The sequence below is a fragment of the Ahaetulla prasina genome, chromosome 2 (assembly GCF_028640845.1).
Source record: "Ahaetulla prasina isolate Xishuangbanna chromosome 2, ASM2864084v1, whole genome shotgun sequence".
In the NCBI taxonomy this organism is placed as follows: Eukaryota; Metazoa; Chordata; class Lepidosauria; order Squamata; family Colubridae; genus Ahaetulla; species Ahaetulla prasina.
The window spans coordinates 81,234,573-81,250,559 of record NC_080540.1 but is presented as its reverse complement, the minus strand read 5'-3'; the positions used below and the strand labels follow the sequence as shown (position 1 = coordinate 81,250,559).

Genomic DNA, 15,987 nt, shown 5'->3' with positions numbered 1-15,987 from the left:
ATTAAGAAAAATGAGCTTTGCTGTTCCCATTATCCTTTGGAAGTTAGCAATATGATCTCAGGTACTCCTGCCTCTTCTGAATCCAACTTGTACTTTGTACCGTTTTTATCCCACGTACTTTTGAACTCTAGATTGCAAAAGCTTGGGCATTATCTTACTAGTATGGAAAACTAGCATTTGAGATAAATACAATTGTTCAATAAGTTGAACACAACACTGTACTTTTTTAGTATTGGAATATAAATTATTTTTTCACTTCTTTGGTCTGCTGCTGGGTTTTCCACATCTGCCTACAAACTGCAGACACCAATTTAACAGCAGGAGCTGGTAAAATTTTAAACAGTTCTGCTGGTTTATCAACAACTCTGCAGCATTATTTGCAAAATTTCCTAAAGGCCTTTTAACTTCACTTTCCAGTATGTCTGTTTCTAATTCAGTTAGATTAACAATTTTAGAAACTTTTTGATGAAGTTCTTCAACACATTTGTACCATCTCTAATTTCTTTCTTTCTTTTGCAATACAATTTTGCTTTTATCTTTTATCACATTCATTTTTGCATATGAGCTTACTTGATTTCTGTACTTTTCTTTAATAAATCTCTTGTCCTTCCCATTCAATTTTTTTGCACTGTTTATTTAAATACATCTTATTCCTTCTTTATCTTCTGTAGAATTCGATGTTTAACTGAACAATTTTTCCTCAGTGTTTATTTGTCTTTTGCTTTCCACATTTTTTCAGTTACTTTTGATGGTTCAGCAGACATTTTTTTATATATATACTTTTTGCAATTTGGGATATTTTTGTTTGCTTCATTTTAATGAAGTTACAAATTTTAGTCAATAATTCTTCACAGTCTATCAAATTAAGTCCATTAAATCTATCCTTTACTTTCAACATTCATATAATGTTGAACTCATAGCTTGATTGGCCTGTTGGTTTTGGAGGGTTTTGTTTTGTTTTGAGTTGTAATTTTGCGATAGGTTATGATCTGAGCAGGTCTTGTTTTCACTGACTTATAGAATTTATCTGTCTTTGCTTACAGAACAAAAAAGAGTGTTTGATTTCGGTGTCGTCCATCTAGTGATGTCCCTAAGTAGAGGTGTCTTCTTGATAGTGGTGTTCTATTTAATTTCTGCACCAAGCCCAAATTTTCTTATCATTCAAGATACTATTCTAGCTACGATTAGTATGAAGCCTGTTTTGAGAATGGTAGTAGCTCAAACTTTTGCAAGAGATCTTTTCAACTTCTGTTTTATTTATTGATTTAAAAAAAATATTGCCTGAATTACATCTATACTTGGAGTATAGATGTGGATCAGATGTTGATTAATTTACCTAGAATTCCATTTGAGGTCATTTTATCATTTTTGGACTGCGTTTATGGTCAACTATGGTCAACTCAACTATGATCCATTCCTTTTCAACAAAAATAGCAGCTGCTTTGTTTCCATGATTTTCTTCTCCTCAATAGAAGTTCTGATATGAAGTGAACCATTCTGGTCTACTTCATTGTCCTGTTTTGTGAATGTTCATTTTGTTTGTTTGGCAGAATACTGGAAATGTTTCTTCTTTTTGTCTCCAGTGGATCTTCATCCCATCCCATACTGTCTACAATATGACCTAGTCTTTCTGAACACATTATTAGGTTGTGCAAGCCCCTTCACTATTGCAAGTTAATAATCCATGAAGGGAATTGAGTATCCAAATGGCCATTAAATAAACTCTATTCCTCTTCATTGGAGCAAAGGACAGATATAATATAAATTATAATAGTATTCTTTAAGAAAGTAAAAACCATTATAATACTTCCAGTACAATGTTTTTTCTGCCCATGTACAGTGGTTACTAGATACGGTTTATCAACCATTTTTAAAGGATCTTCAACTCCCTGGGAAAAAATAATTCTGATTGCACCTTAACAAGCCAAAGACCTGTACAAATAATAACTAAGAAACCTCAGTGAATGGGGCTGTGTTTCCTATTTATCCTAAGCACATCACCATAACTAGTACAGTAAATGTAAGGTAAAGATAAAGGTTCCCCTCACACATACGTGCTAGTCATTCCTGACTCTAGAGGGCAGTGCTCATCTCCATTGCAAAGTCGAAGAGCCAGCGCTGTCCAAAGACGTCTCCATGGTCATGTGACCGGCATGACTCAACACCAAAGGCGCACGGAATGCTGTTACCTTCCCACCAAAGGTGGTCTCTATTTTTCTACTTGCATTTTTTATGTGCTTTCAAACTGCTAGGTTGGCAGAAGCTGGGACAAGTAATGGGAACTCATCCCATTAAGCGGCACTAGGGATTCAAACCGCTGAACTGCCGGCATTTCGATCGACAAGTTTACCCACTAAGCCACTGCGTCCCTCCTACAGTAAATGTAGTTGAGTACTAATTCTTACATTTCCTTGTAAGCTCTGCAAAACAAATAAGAGGGTGTAGGCCTAATCTTAAAAATGTTCTATTTTTAAGATTAGGCCTAAAATGAAACTATTTTTTACTCACCCCAGAAAAGTTAACACTTTTCCAATAAGCAGCACTTATTGGATCAGAACTATTAAAGTTAGCACCCCGGATTTCAAAAGATTGTCTTTTTTAAAGTGACAGAATTGTCTAACTTATAGAGAGCTTTCTCCAATTACTAAATTAAAGTGCAACCCATCTGCTAATGCAAAGAAAAACAGAAAACTGAACAGTGACTACCTTTACAAAACTGGAAATAATAAGAAGTAAGCAAACTCAACTGTACAAGAGGAAGAAACAATAAAAATATAATAAATATGATAAATATCACCATTAAACATCAATATCTGCCTATCTCTAGGCCTTCGGAAGGACTCAACAGGTAGATAAAAATGTCAAATCTTGCCTGAACATCTGGCTGACTGTGTGACAAACCATATTTAATGAAAGCAGCTTCGTGCAATGGCTAAGGATCCAGGCTAGAAACCAGGAGACTGAGTCCTAATTCCACCTTAAGCACAAAGTCAGCTGGGTGATTCTGGTCCAGTCACTGTTTCTCAGACCTAGGAAGGAGGCAAGAGCAAATCACTTCTGATAATCTTGCCCAGAAAACCGCAGGGACTAGTCCAGGCAGTTACCAGGAATCAGCATTGAAACACAGACTTGAAGGCACATGCACACAAATAATAAGTATGTCACAGAATTAGAATATTTCATAACTATGCAATTCTAAGTCCTGGCACATAGTTTCCTTTACTTTTCATAGGTTGCTCTAAGAGACAATAACAAAATGAAGGAAGAAGGGGCTGACCAGAAAGTTGGAACATATCTACAACAGGCTGAAATAGCTAGCTAGCTTCTCTGCTATCAGCCTTCTGAATTTCTTCTTAAGTACTACAATGAATGAAATTTAACACAGCATAGCTGTTGTTGAATCAGGGTGTAGGAAAAGCACTATTTCAACAAAGATAATTTAAATGTGATAAGAATTTACCTATAGAACTTATAGGATATGGTGAACTGGGCTTTCTGCCTCCCTCAAGGGGTTCTCTAAAACTTTTTTCCACAATGTCCTGCTTCCTTCGTTTGCAACAGCTTGGGAGATTTGGCTCCTTTGGCAAAAAAGGCTAAACAAAGCAAAAAAAAAAAGTGGTACCCTGACTTTGTTAAAGTTCTTGAAATTTCCTAGGTTTTAATGGTCTCTGCTCATTATCTAGCTCAACAGATTGGATTTTATTGACAAATCAAAATCAAACAGTTTTCTTTAACTTTTACATATCCAAACTTCTTGGCATGGGATTTTTATTTTATTTATTTATTTCTTTATTTTGTCACAACAATATATGTAACTATCATACAGAAAGGTTATATAGTATATAAAGGTATAAGCATATATATATAGGAAAAAGAAAAGAAAAACAATAGGACAGGAACGGTAGGCACGTTTGTGCACTTATGCACGCCCCTTATGGTCCTCTTAGGAATGGGGTGAGGTCAATAGTAGAAAGTTTTTGGTTAAATTTTTCCCCTTTAGCTAACTTGTTCATAGGCTGGAAAGGAGGTGAAGGCAATTTTTGGAGACTTAGAGGGGGTGGGAAGAGAGAGGGAGAGAGAGAGAGAGAGAAGTATCCAGAGCATTTCTGTATCATGATTAGACACAAATGCAGAAAGGCTCAAGGTCACACAGAAAGAATAGCAGCCTTGTTTAGCAAGAATCTCCTTTCCTTCCTCTAGTATGATTAAAAATATCAAAAACGGATGACAAGGAACTAACTGGGTTGGATTGTAAATTTGCACGGTGTAGTAATCATTTTCAAATAGTTGACTTTGTAGTGTCATTTTAGAGTCCAGATAAATTATACTGCAATTTCAGGATGTGCCCAACCTTTTGGTATAAAGTCATACCACATGCTTGGGAAGGCAGGAAGCTTAACCAAAAAAAAAAAAAAAAAGGATGCTCTCAGAAGTATAAACACTGCACTTGTAGCAATCACTAGCCAGCTAGTTCTACTCATTTAGCTGATGACACCTCTTGAGTTCACATAATTATTAAATAAAAACCCAGAGAAATGATACAGGTCGAAAAGTCAAATATCTACTAAAGCTAAGCCTGACGGGATTTCCATTAGGATTTTTACATAGGCTTACTCCTAGCAATCTAAGATCTGCTATGAGTCACAGACTGCTTAATTTTTCCCCCCAGAAACTGAGAATAGTAATTTCATTTGGTTTTGTTGTTTAAAAAGTCAGCTCCCAAAAAGACACTGGATTCCATAATAAAAAGCCAGGTAAGGGATGTAGTAGTTCTTAGCCAAAAACTCCAATCAGAAAGAAGGTGATGCTAAAAGACCTCGTAAGCCTCCAAGAGAAATTACATCTCCGTACTTAGCCTCTTCCAATAAAACTTCTCTGGGTGGAAAATGTGGATTTCTTAAACAGGATTTTTGCTGAGATGTTAAATTTTGGGGCAGATTTGCTTAGACCTTCACATCTGATTGTTAAACATTTTGAAGATAACACTCACATATGGATTGTCCCATGAATGCAGCTTTAGTTTCAGTGCCTCTGAAATGGGTGTTGTTGGATAGATTGGAGTTCCTGAGGCCCACTTAACATCTGTCTGCTTGTTTCTCCTCAATCATTTACCACAAAATGGAAGTGTGTAGACTGGCTAGTTTCCTAAGGTTATAAATGTGTCTATGTAGGTGGGAATAATATCTTAGCACCCAGATTTAAACTACAATGCCATCTTCCAAGTTCAAAACCATCTCTTTTGGACAAGATATATGTGTTGCAGCATTGGTAATCAAGATGATTTTGGAGGATTGGGATTCTCTGAATCTATTATAAATTGATTCCTCACTTTTTGTTGACACTGTTCTGGCATGACAAGAGAAATTTGACCCTATTCATTAACCAATCTATTTCAACATCTTTCAGCACCAAGACAGTATTCTAAAGGGTTATCTGACTCTGAGAGAAGTTGTCTTGGAACAGAGAAGTACTGATGGCTCACAACTCAATTTATCTTCCTTAAAATCATGCAAAGTTGCAAGAATATTCTGTAGACTGAACACAAGCCAGTAAATTAAAGCTGAATTCAGACAAGGCAGAGGAACTTAAAGCAGTAGTTTGGCCAGAAAGGTGGAAGTTAATGCATTCTAGATGAAGGCTTAGTTATATTTAACTCACTGTTTTAATTATGGAGTGTTATTTCATTCATTCTTCACTGTGGTCTTTAGCTGGCCATAGAGATACAGTCGATATTCTGGTTGGTTGATATTCTGTTTAACTACCAGAATATGTTTTACATGGGACCCTAACCTGTTGAGAAAGTTCAGATGCAGACCCCGCTGAAGACGTTATCTAGTTTGTTAATGAAACGTCCAGCAGTTAAACAGAAAGCTCTGAGAACAGACCCCTACCAAAAGTCCAGATGGCAACAAATGTAGTCAGATTACACTTAGGGAATAAATATTTGAAATATGAATACAAAAAAACAGAAGCAAATATGTGCTTTATTGATTATAGAAAGATCTTTCATTTGTTGATCATGCAAAGCTGTGCAACGTGCTTAGAAAAATCGGAAGCCCAGAATATCACACTCTCCTAATGCAATACCTGTACATAGGTTGGTAAACCACAGTCTGAAGAGAATATGGAGAAACAGACTGCCTTCAGGATGGCAGATAGCTGTACAGTACATTATGTCTTTATTTGTGTGTTGAATATATACAGTATTGAGGTAACTTGAATTGGAAGATGATAAGCAGAGTTTAAAATGGAGGAAGGAACATGCACTATGCTGATAGCAGTATTCTGATTACTGAAGGGCAAACAATCTGCAAAGAGCACAGTGAGTAAGTTTAAATATAAAGAAGATGATAAGAGATACAGACAACAGTCTTAGAATTGACAAATTAAGATAGGAAAGAGCTGGATAGCTTCCACCTTTCAATAGTAAAGGAACCAATCATTAGGAAATACTCTGCAGACCAGGACTTGGTCAAATAGCAATGAAAACCTTGGAAAAGGTTTTCTAATATCTAATATCTATAAAGATCAGATAAATCTATAAAGATCTATAAAGATCAGATATCTATAAAGATATTAGATATTTTCTAATATCTACAAAGATCAAAATACTGTAGTGGAGGTAATGGCTCAAAATATTGAGATACTGTGACACTCTATGGAAGTGAGTTTAAGACCTTGAAGAAGGTGGATAGAAAGAATATTGACACTTCGGAATTTTGGTGTTGGAATGGACAATGCAGTTTAGAATATCATGGATAGCCAAGGAAACAAACAATGGATGATCAAACAAATTAAGCCAGAGTTCTCACTGAAATCTCAAATGACTAGGCTCAAATTATCCTACTTTGGGCATATTACGTGAAAAACTCACTCTCTGGAGAAGTGTATATAATGCTGGGAAAGGAGAGAAGGAAAGAGAAGAAAAGGATGACCAGCAACAAGACAAAATTACAGCAGCAATGGATGCGTATCTGAAAGCCTGAAGGACCCAGGTGAGGAACAGAATATCTTGGAGAAAATCCATCTATATCAGTGATGGCTAACCTTTTTGCCATCGCGTACCAAAAGTGGGGGTCCTGTGCACATGTGCCCACACCCAAAATTCAATGCGCTGTGCCCCCCACATGCGATCCCCCCCACAATCCCCCACTTTTGGCATGTGATGGCCCAGTGAGCCCGGTAGGCCCGTTTTTTGCTCTCCCTAGGCTCCAGAGACTTTTTTGGAGCCTGGGGAGGGCGAAAACAGTCTTCCCCCTCCCAAAGGCCCTCCGGAGGCCAGAAACAGCCCATTTCACAACTTCTGGTGGGCCTGGAAGGCCCGAAAATCAGGTGGCCAGCACACACATGCACACTGGAGCTGAACTAGGGCAATGCTCGCGTGCCCACAGATATGGCTCCACGTGCCACCTGTGGCAAGCTTGCCATAGGTTCGCCATCATGGATCTATATGATCACTAAGAGTCAACATTGATTTGATGGCACATGATCAACCAATTCAATTTCAAATATTCAATTCTAACTTTAAAGCAAATAAAGTAGCACTTATTTTGGTTTTAAGAATGTTGTAAAGTTTTTGTCTTGATATTGACTGTTTGCTCCTCCATGAGCTTGTTTCCATATTCTGATCTTTTAAATCTCTCTATCTCTCCTACACAGGTAAAAACCTAAAATTGTGCTTATTCAGTAATAGCAACCTGTCTTTATATTTGTTATAACTTGTTTTCAGGCAACCGGGGGATGCAAATAGGTATGTACAAATAAATAACAATTTTCTCCTCTCCTGATCCATTTCATGTCTTTTATACAGCACTCATTCCAAATCCACAACCTTTTTGAAATAAAATCTACACAGAATGCAGTAGACTGAATCTTCTATGCAGATTATTACTTTTTTGTGTTCAGCTCTAATTTTCCATTTATTGGACCATTTATTGAGCTGTTGTCATAACCACAAATGATGTCATCAGACCTGATTTTACATTGACCTGTATAACAAGATGTCAGTTTGACCAATACATCCTCTATATTAGTTCTTGAATAACTTGAATTACACACATTCATTCTTATGACTGACACAGGAAGCTGGACTTAAGGTGTGATGATCAGAATATTTTGGCTATCCAGTATAATTAAATCAACCTGCAGTGTCCCCAGTTGTACATCATCAGACAACAGCATCCAAACACTAAGAATCTGCGCATGACTAGGTTCAGTTTGGCATAAACTTATTATGTGTACCTAGCCCCTTGTGGTTTGCAAACTATTGTTTACAGTTCTGGTTTACTTGATTATTAAATAAATCACAATTACATTTATACAAACTATCATTAATGAAACCATGACTTCACATATGTGAAAGAAGTCTATATACTTTTGGAACAAGTTCCTTTTCTCCAAACATGCACTTCCAACTATTCAGTGGTTTGCAGGATTAATATAGATCAACCATGGATGATTGTAACCAATTATGGCCTCAGTTTATTGATAAATGTAAATGTACGTTTTTATATTTTTTTAGTTTTGCCTCTTTTTATAATTTAGTATTTTTTATTTTATTAATAAAAAAATTAAAAAGTTACCTACTTTTTGAAAAATCATGATGCAGGAAAATAATAGCAAGAGACTATGTTTCTTGCTATCTTACACAGTCTGCAAAATACAACAACTACCAGAGTTCAATACTAAGCTGTATGCAAATGGCCTTTTAGCAATGTTGTGTTAACAGATACAAAGCATGTTACTGGAAAAACATGACGAAACACTATAATGTGGAAGATACATGCTCAGCTAATTATATATAAATTTTAGTTCATCCAAACATCACCATTGTGACCTATTTTCCGTTCCTGGTGTTTATACTCAACAAAATTACTAGACATACTATGTTGAAAATATTTGTATCCAAGACATTCCTTTAAGTGGAATATCACAGATAATTATTAACATTACATCTAGGAACATTAGAAAAGGGTCAGATGCTATTCAATATATACTTGGGCTAATGTTTGAAGAAGACTGGATAAAGGACAAGGGTTAGTATGTAATTATTTAACCCTAGAATCAATTCAAAGAAAAAGCTGCTGAGGGATCCTTTTATTGCAAAGAGCTGAAAGGTTAAATCAATTATTTTCAGAAAGGGCTCCTTGTTAAGCAAACCTTATTTTAACCTTTCAATGACATTATGAGTTTAAAACCAAGCTAAAAGTGTTATACAACTTACAAAAAATATTGGCTCAGCTCACGGTATTTATAGAAGTGGCCCATGATAATGAAATTCTGAAAGGATCGCCAGAAAATCTGAAGGTCTTTGTCAACTCTGAATTGAACCTGGCTGAAGCCATCTTGTGCTGACTCATAGTTGCCACGAAGAGGGAGGGAGGAAGGATAGGGGAAGTAGATAGCCAGGCTCCAGTCAAAACAAAATGCTTTCTTGTGGGAATCAAGGTCATTGAAACAGGTGGCTGTTGAAAGAGAAGAGCCTGCCTTCCATCTTCACTAGACAATGTAACCAGTGACACATGGGATGGGGGAGTTTGATTCTTTTAATTAGGTGAAAACCACGGGAACTGTCAGAGTTGGTTTTCACCAGCTGTGTGGATATGATGTATCCAACAAACATCCTTTGAAGAATCTACCTGCCTCGGAGTTATGCTTTCAATGGGTGCATTACTCGGAACACTGATATTCTTTGGTTAAAGGTGCTCAGCAATACAAGTAATCCTCAAATTGCAAAGGTTCATTTAGTGTCTGAAGTTACAATGCTGAAAAAGAGACATGACCATTGTTCACACTTACGACCGTTGCAACATCCCCAGGGTCACATGATCCAAATTCGGATGCTTAGCAACTGACTCATATTTATGACAGTTGCAGTGTAATGGAGTAATGTGATCCCCTTTTGAGACCTTCTGACAAGCAAAGCCAATGGGGAAGCCAGATTCACTTAACAAACATGTTACTAATTTAACTTCAGTGATTCACTTAGCAATTGTGGCAAGAAAGGCTGTAAAATGGGGCAATGGTCTTTCTTAGCAACCAAAATGTTGGGCTCAATTGTGGTCGTAAGTCGAGGGCTACCTGTATTCTCTTTCTGAGCTTTGCAACTCACTGAAAACTTTTGATCTTTTCAGCTAAAGGTCATTAAAAATGTAGGATGCAGATATCCACAACTGTTTTAAAATAAATTTCTCTCTTCTGCTCACCTCTTCTGAGTCTTCTGGGATTTGGAGAGGGCTGGTACTGCAAAAGTCTTTCGCAGGGCTTCTGTTTGGTCCAAACCACGGAACAAGAAAGCTACTTCATAGTTCCCTTTGAACTGTTTGGCATCAGGATAAGACTTTGGGAAGGAGCTGAGATGATCCCAAACTTATTTTGGTTACTGGGCAAAGCAAGTTGTTGTGGGACACTGCTCACAATACATACAAACAGTGGTGACCACAAGTCTTGAGGAAAGAAGCTGTTTTCTTTGAGCAGAATATAATTCATAGTGACTTCATGGATGAGCTCATGTGGTTTTCTTATTAATAATGCAGAAGTGGTTTGCCTTCTTCCAGGATGTTTTTCTTCAACTTCCTAGTTTAACCGACAGCCAATGTCATAAATCTAATGAAGACCAGGGAAACAGTCACCCTGGCTCCTGCAGGTAAGAAGAATCATGGCTATTCCTGTCTGCTGCTCATTCCTTTCCCCCAAACAGAAAGGTGTCAAATACGGAGGGGGGCCAGGGGGGGCGGCAGTCAATGTATAGAAGTCCACGTATAAGGTCTATCAATAGAAGCCTCATGTCCTAAAAGGCCTCTCAGTGGAAAAGTGAGAGCTCTGTGTCTGCTTCCCTGGCATGGGTGGGAGGCATACCCAAAAAAAAAGCAGCAGCAGCAGCAAGGGAATCAATCAATTGGGGCCTCAGGAAAGTGTGATATAGACAGAACATTACTGTGGCTAAAGGGATTGAAATCTGGGAAGTATTCTCTTAAACCGGCGTCATTTCTAGATATTTTAAGTATGGGAATCAAGTAGCTTAAAGCTACAGTGCAGGAAAGTCTTTACTGATTTTACTATCATTGACATGCTTGCTTTGCACAAAAGTGACAGTTTTAATTTCTTACCATGTAGATTACTCAAAATGTTCATAAAGCTGCAGAACAATCAAGTAAATGGAAACTTTAATGTTTGAACTACTGGAGTACAGTCAAGTTGTGACAACTATATCAAATCTTTTTCTTCTATGTACCCTAGTTTGATAATATGGCAACTTAATGCAGGAAAACATGCCTGTCTTCTTAATGGCAGCAATAAGCTATGCTCACTTAAGACTTATAGACTCACAATAACTTTATTGTCACTTTTAATGTACACTAATCGACATATTAAAATGAAATTTCATTGCATACAGCTCTCAAAGGGTCACCACCTTCCAATATATACCACATAAACATGACAAAATAAATAAATAAATACATAAATACATAAATAAATATGCATATACCCACATATATTATATGACACGGAGACACAACATTCTAATTTGGATGTATACATAACATGACGAGAAAAACGAACCTTGCAAGTTTACCATTAATACCATTAATATTGGTATTAATTACCAATAACATTAATTACCACTACCATTACCATTAATAACATTAATACCATTAATTACCATTAATATTGTCTGTTTTCCTGTATTTTAACTGGCTGTTCACCGCCCTGAGTCCTTCGGGAGAAGGGCGGTCTATAAATTAAAATATTATTATTATTATTATTATTATTATTATTATTATTATTATTATTATTATTATTATTATTATTATTATTATTATTGTTGTTGTTGTTGTTGTTGTTATTATTATTATTATTATTATTATTATTATTATTATTATTATTATTATTATTATTATTATTATTATTATTATTATTATTACCACCAGATTGGTGGTATAGGGAACAAAGCTGTTATAGAATCTGGTAGTCCTGCTAGAAATACTTCGAAAGCTCCTTGAAATAGGTTTATACTTTTGAAACCCACTAATGTCTATACATGCTTTTTAAGCTAGACCTATGCCCTTCACCTTCACTGTCTCATAGCTATATAAATAAATGTTACTGCCACAAGAGGGAATCTGAGTATTCTGAGCTTTTTGCAGTCAAGAAATGATTTAAACCAAGATCCTCTTTGCAATGGTGCAATGAGCTGAACACTTTTCCTGCTGATTTCTCTTTTCTTCATTTCTTTCCTAGCCATTTCACATTTATTTTTTGATAATGCCGTGAGTTTTAACAAGTGATATATGTTATTTCTATTTACATTGTTTGGAGGGAATAAGTAAATCATTTAAAAAAAAACAGTTTCCAATTCATAAGTATTATAAAAGGTAAATGGAGAGGTATTTTTGGTGCCTGAATAAAAAAAAATATTCAAGAATTAGATTTTCAGAAATTCAATTTTTGAAAGAGCAAACCCCATACAATTGATATCATTTTTACTACATATAATCACTGATTTATCTTTTCAGAATAGGTTTGTTTAACACACACCCAACCCCCAATGGGTTACATGCAGCCTTACGCCCTCAATTTGTGACTCCCAAAGCATCCTGAGTTCATCTCACTAAAATTTAGTGACAACATAACTGGATTGATTTTCAACAGTGTTAATTATAAGAGCAGGATGTAAATAAGTTAAAGATTAAAAATGATTTAAACTTCTGTAAGCTCCATGTTTTAATAAAACAATTAACTTGTCTAATATGCACAGTAATGTAGTGAAGGTCTGATACAGCATAGTCCTCCATGCCAATAAAATTAAAATCAACACATATAGAAAATAAAAACTGAAAGGAAGAGGTTAATATATTATGGAAAAACATGCAGCTCCCAAATACATTCAAAGTATAATGCTCAGGCATAGCGTTACTCAGTATTAAACAGTTCTACTTAGCCACAGCATGGCTAAAACAAACTATAGACTCTGTGTGTTGAAAACACTTCCCCAACACCCTTCTTTGAACATACTGCCTAGGAGTTCAGAGACTTGATGTCCCAACAGGTCCAGAAGATACCAGACTGGGAAGAGATTGTGTTGGCACATACAAGAAGTTCAACTGATGCATTCCTTTGATGTTGGGTGAAACCCAGTTATCTTAAATCAAACAATACTTGCATAACTAGTTATATGAATTCCAGCATGAGTGTAAATCAGGAATACAAAGAGAGAAAAAGTCCCGGTATAAAATCATTCTGTCATGTCATGTTACACTTTTCTCTAACATGTACACTTTTCTGTTTTGGTGGACCTTTAAGATTCCAATGCCATGTGTTGCTATTGTTGGGTTCTATCAAGACTTACTTGACTCCTGGTAACTCAACAGATAAAAACTATCTGAGCCATCCTGGCTCTTACTGCTTACACATTTCTTGCAGATGTATTTATGTGAACTCCCATAGACTCCAGAATTGATAGGGATGGTGCAAAAGAAAATTCAGAAAAGAACAAAAATGATGGGGGGAGGGGGGGAAAGGCCCTGGGAGCCGTAGATATCCTCATAGAAGACTGAGATATTTCAATCACGGCAAAATTTAAGATAGTCAACTCAGCAGAATTCCATTATGATGTTCAAATGTGAAGGATGGGCTCTGTGCAAGAAGAAGAGGGTTAACTCCCTTCAGCTAAGGAGAAGATTGCTTCAGATTCATCAGAAACAGTGGCTGAAAAACCAAACATTTGTTATTAGAAGAAATCAAGCCAGAATGCTCACTGCAAGTAAGAAACAAAAGAAAACCATTATACTTTTGATATGAAGACTGATGCATCTGTAGAAAAGGTGATAATGCTGGGCAAGGTGGGTGGCCCACGAGGTGGACAAATTACCATAAGCCGCATAAATGCAATGCAATTTACAGCCTACACACCATATGGCAAACTTTGCTGGTCTACCAAATGCATAGTATACTTCTCAAATTATATCTTGCAAAATTCAAGCCTGAGTGGAAAGTGAGTCATAAAATAAATCATTCTCTTGCCAACCAATAGTAGGTACTGCTCCCTGTAAAGCCTGTTGCACTCACACCTTCATCTAAAGAAGTGATGCAGCAAGGCAACTCACACACAAACCTCAACTTCTCAGCTCCACCCGGAGTCAGCCTAGATCTTTCCTCCGTAGGCAACTATTTGAGACTATTTTTTTTTATAAAAGGCAGAATGTAAGACTTCTTCCCAGGCAGAATTTTGACAGGTCTAGGCTAACAAATTGTTGATTGATACGTTTCTCAGCTGTACATATTTGTTTGCCAGTTGCAATGTATTGTATACTTGGTTCTCCCCCCCCCTTCCTTTTTTTTTTTGCTCAAAAACTAGCATATCTCATTACATACCAGAAAATCAGATACAAGTATGAATCACAAGCCTTGCCTCAACGGCTTCCTGCAGGATTAGGAATACTGTACCGACCTCAAAACGCATTGACTATGTCTCCTCGAACAGTGACGAAACGTTTGCGACCAAAAGTGCCAAGCTCGGAGCTCAAACCAACAGCCCTACTACTATACCCACGTACTACGATAGCTAAGGTCCCGAATTCAAACTCCCGGAACGGAGGTCACGGTGGAGAACACTTTTGAAGCACTCTTGGCGGCAACCAGGTAGACAAGACAGGACGGAAAGTCTGGGCTGCAATTGCCACACGCGCTCTCCTGGAGCCGAGACTGAGCTTAAGGGGCGTAGCTTTCTGGAGTAGTAAATCAGTGGTGGGATTCAGCCAGTTCGCACCACTTCGGGAGAACCGGTTGTTAACATTCTGAGCAGTTTGGCGAACTGGTTGTTGGAAGAAATCATTAGGGCAGAGAACCGGTTGTTAAATTTTTTGAATCCTCACCACTGAGTAGTATCAACTCATAAACAGAGCAAGAAAGAAGGGGGGAAAAAGACAAACAAAAACAAGAGGGATCCCTACTCAACCCGACACAATTACCGCCGGAAGGGAGCGCAGACAACACACCGCGCGACTCGAACACAGCTACGGGGCACCGCTGCTCACTCTCGCATCAGGAGTCTCCCGGGTTTACCACCGCCAGGCGGACAAAGACAAAGCGGGGGACGGACGGAACACCCAGCTAACAATCCCACACTCGCGTAACAAGAGTCCATGCTTCGAATACGAACAACCGCCGTTCTGCCGAAGGTCCCCCAAACAACGAACGGCAGCCGCCCTTCCTTCCCTTCTCTTCATTTCCCCTCCCCTCCCCAGCAGCCGCCGAAAAAGCGGAGAAAGCAAGCAGCGCTCGGGGTTACTCAACCCCGGGGGGAGCGAAGGTCTTCGGAGAGCAGGGAAAAGCTCCGTTTCACAGCCCTGGCGCAAAAGGAGTCCGCGCTCCCGCCAAGTCGGAGCCCGAATGGAGACGGTCTTTCGGTTCCTCCTCCCCGCCCCCCGCCCCCAAACAAGAAGCGGCCAGAAGGAGCTGCGGGTTGCGCTCGGGGAAGAAAGACCGCCCGGAGGGTGGGGGGGGATGGGGAGGGACGGACGACTCCAGGCCTAGTTCAGCAACTAAGGGCGTGGGACGGGGGAGGGCAGAAAGAGGCACCCGGCTTCTGCTCCCCGGGACTGCCGCCAAGAGCTTCTCCAGCCTCACCTTGGGTCTGTGCAGCCACCTTCGGACAACAGCGGGCAGCATGGCTGGAGCCGGGAGCGCAGCGGCCGGAGAAGCCGCCCTTGCTTTCTTACGCGGCGCACCTGAGCTCGGCGCGGCAACTCGCACCGCCTACAGGCGGCTCAAAGGCTTCTGTCAGCCCGGCCGGGATATTATAGCGCCTGGCCACGCCCAGAGGAAGGCGGGCCTTCGGCCAGCAGGAACGTGACTGCGTAGGGTTGCGATTGGGCTCCCTCCGCCGGCGCCCGGTTGATTGACGGAGCGGCCGCCGCTCCCTCCTGGATCAAAGTTATCGAGGGGGACAGCGGCAGCCAACTCTCCGCGGGACGGGCGGACGAGACG

At 38.7% G+C, this 15,987-nt stretch overlaps 1 protein-coding gene across 1 annotated transcript in view; it reads right to left on the bottom strand.

The window, feature by feature from the left end:
* ZFYVE28 (zinc finger FYVE-type containing 28) overlaps positions 1 to 15,765 on the bottom strand; it is a 35,519-nt gene extending 19,754 nt beyond the window's left edge. Inside the window, exon 1 of the mRNA XM_058171757.1 lies at positions 15,628 to 15,765. Coding sequence (XP_058027740.1) covers positions 15,628 to 15,669 — 42 coding nt within the window. The 5' untranslated portion in view covers positions 15,670 to 15,765. The remainder of the gene's footprint in view (positions 1 to 15,627) is intronic.
* Positions 15,766 to 15,987: the final 222 nt, after the last annotated feature.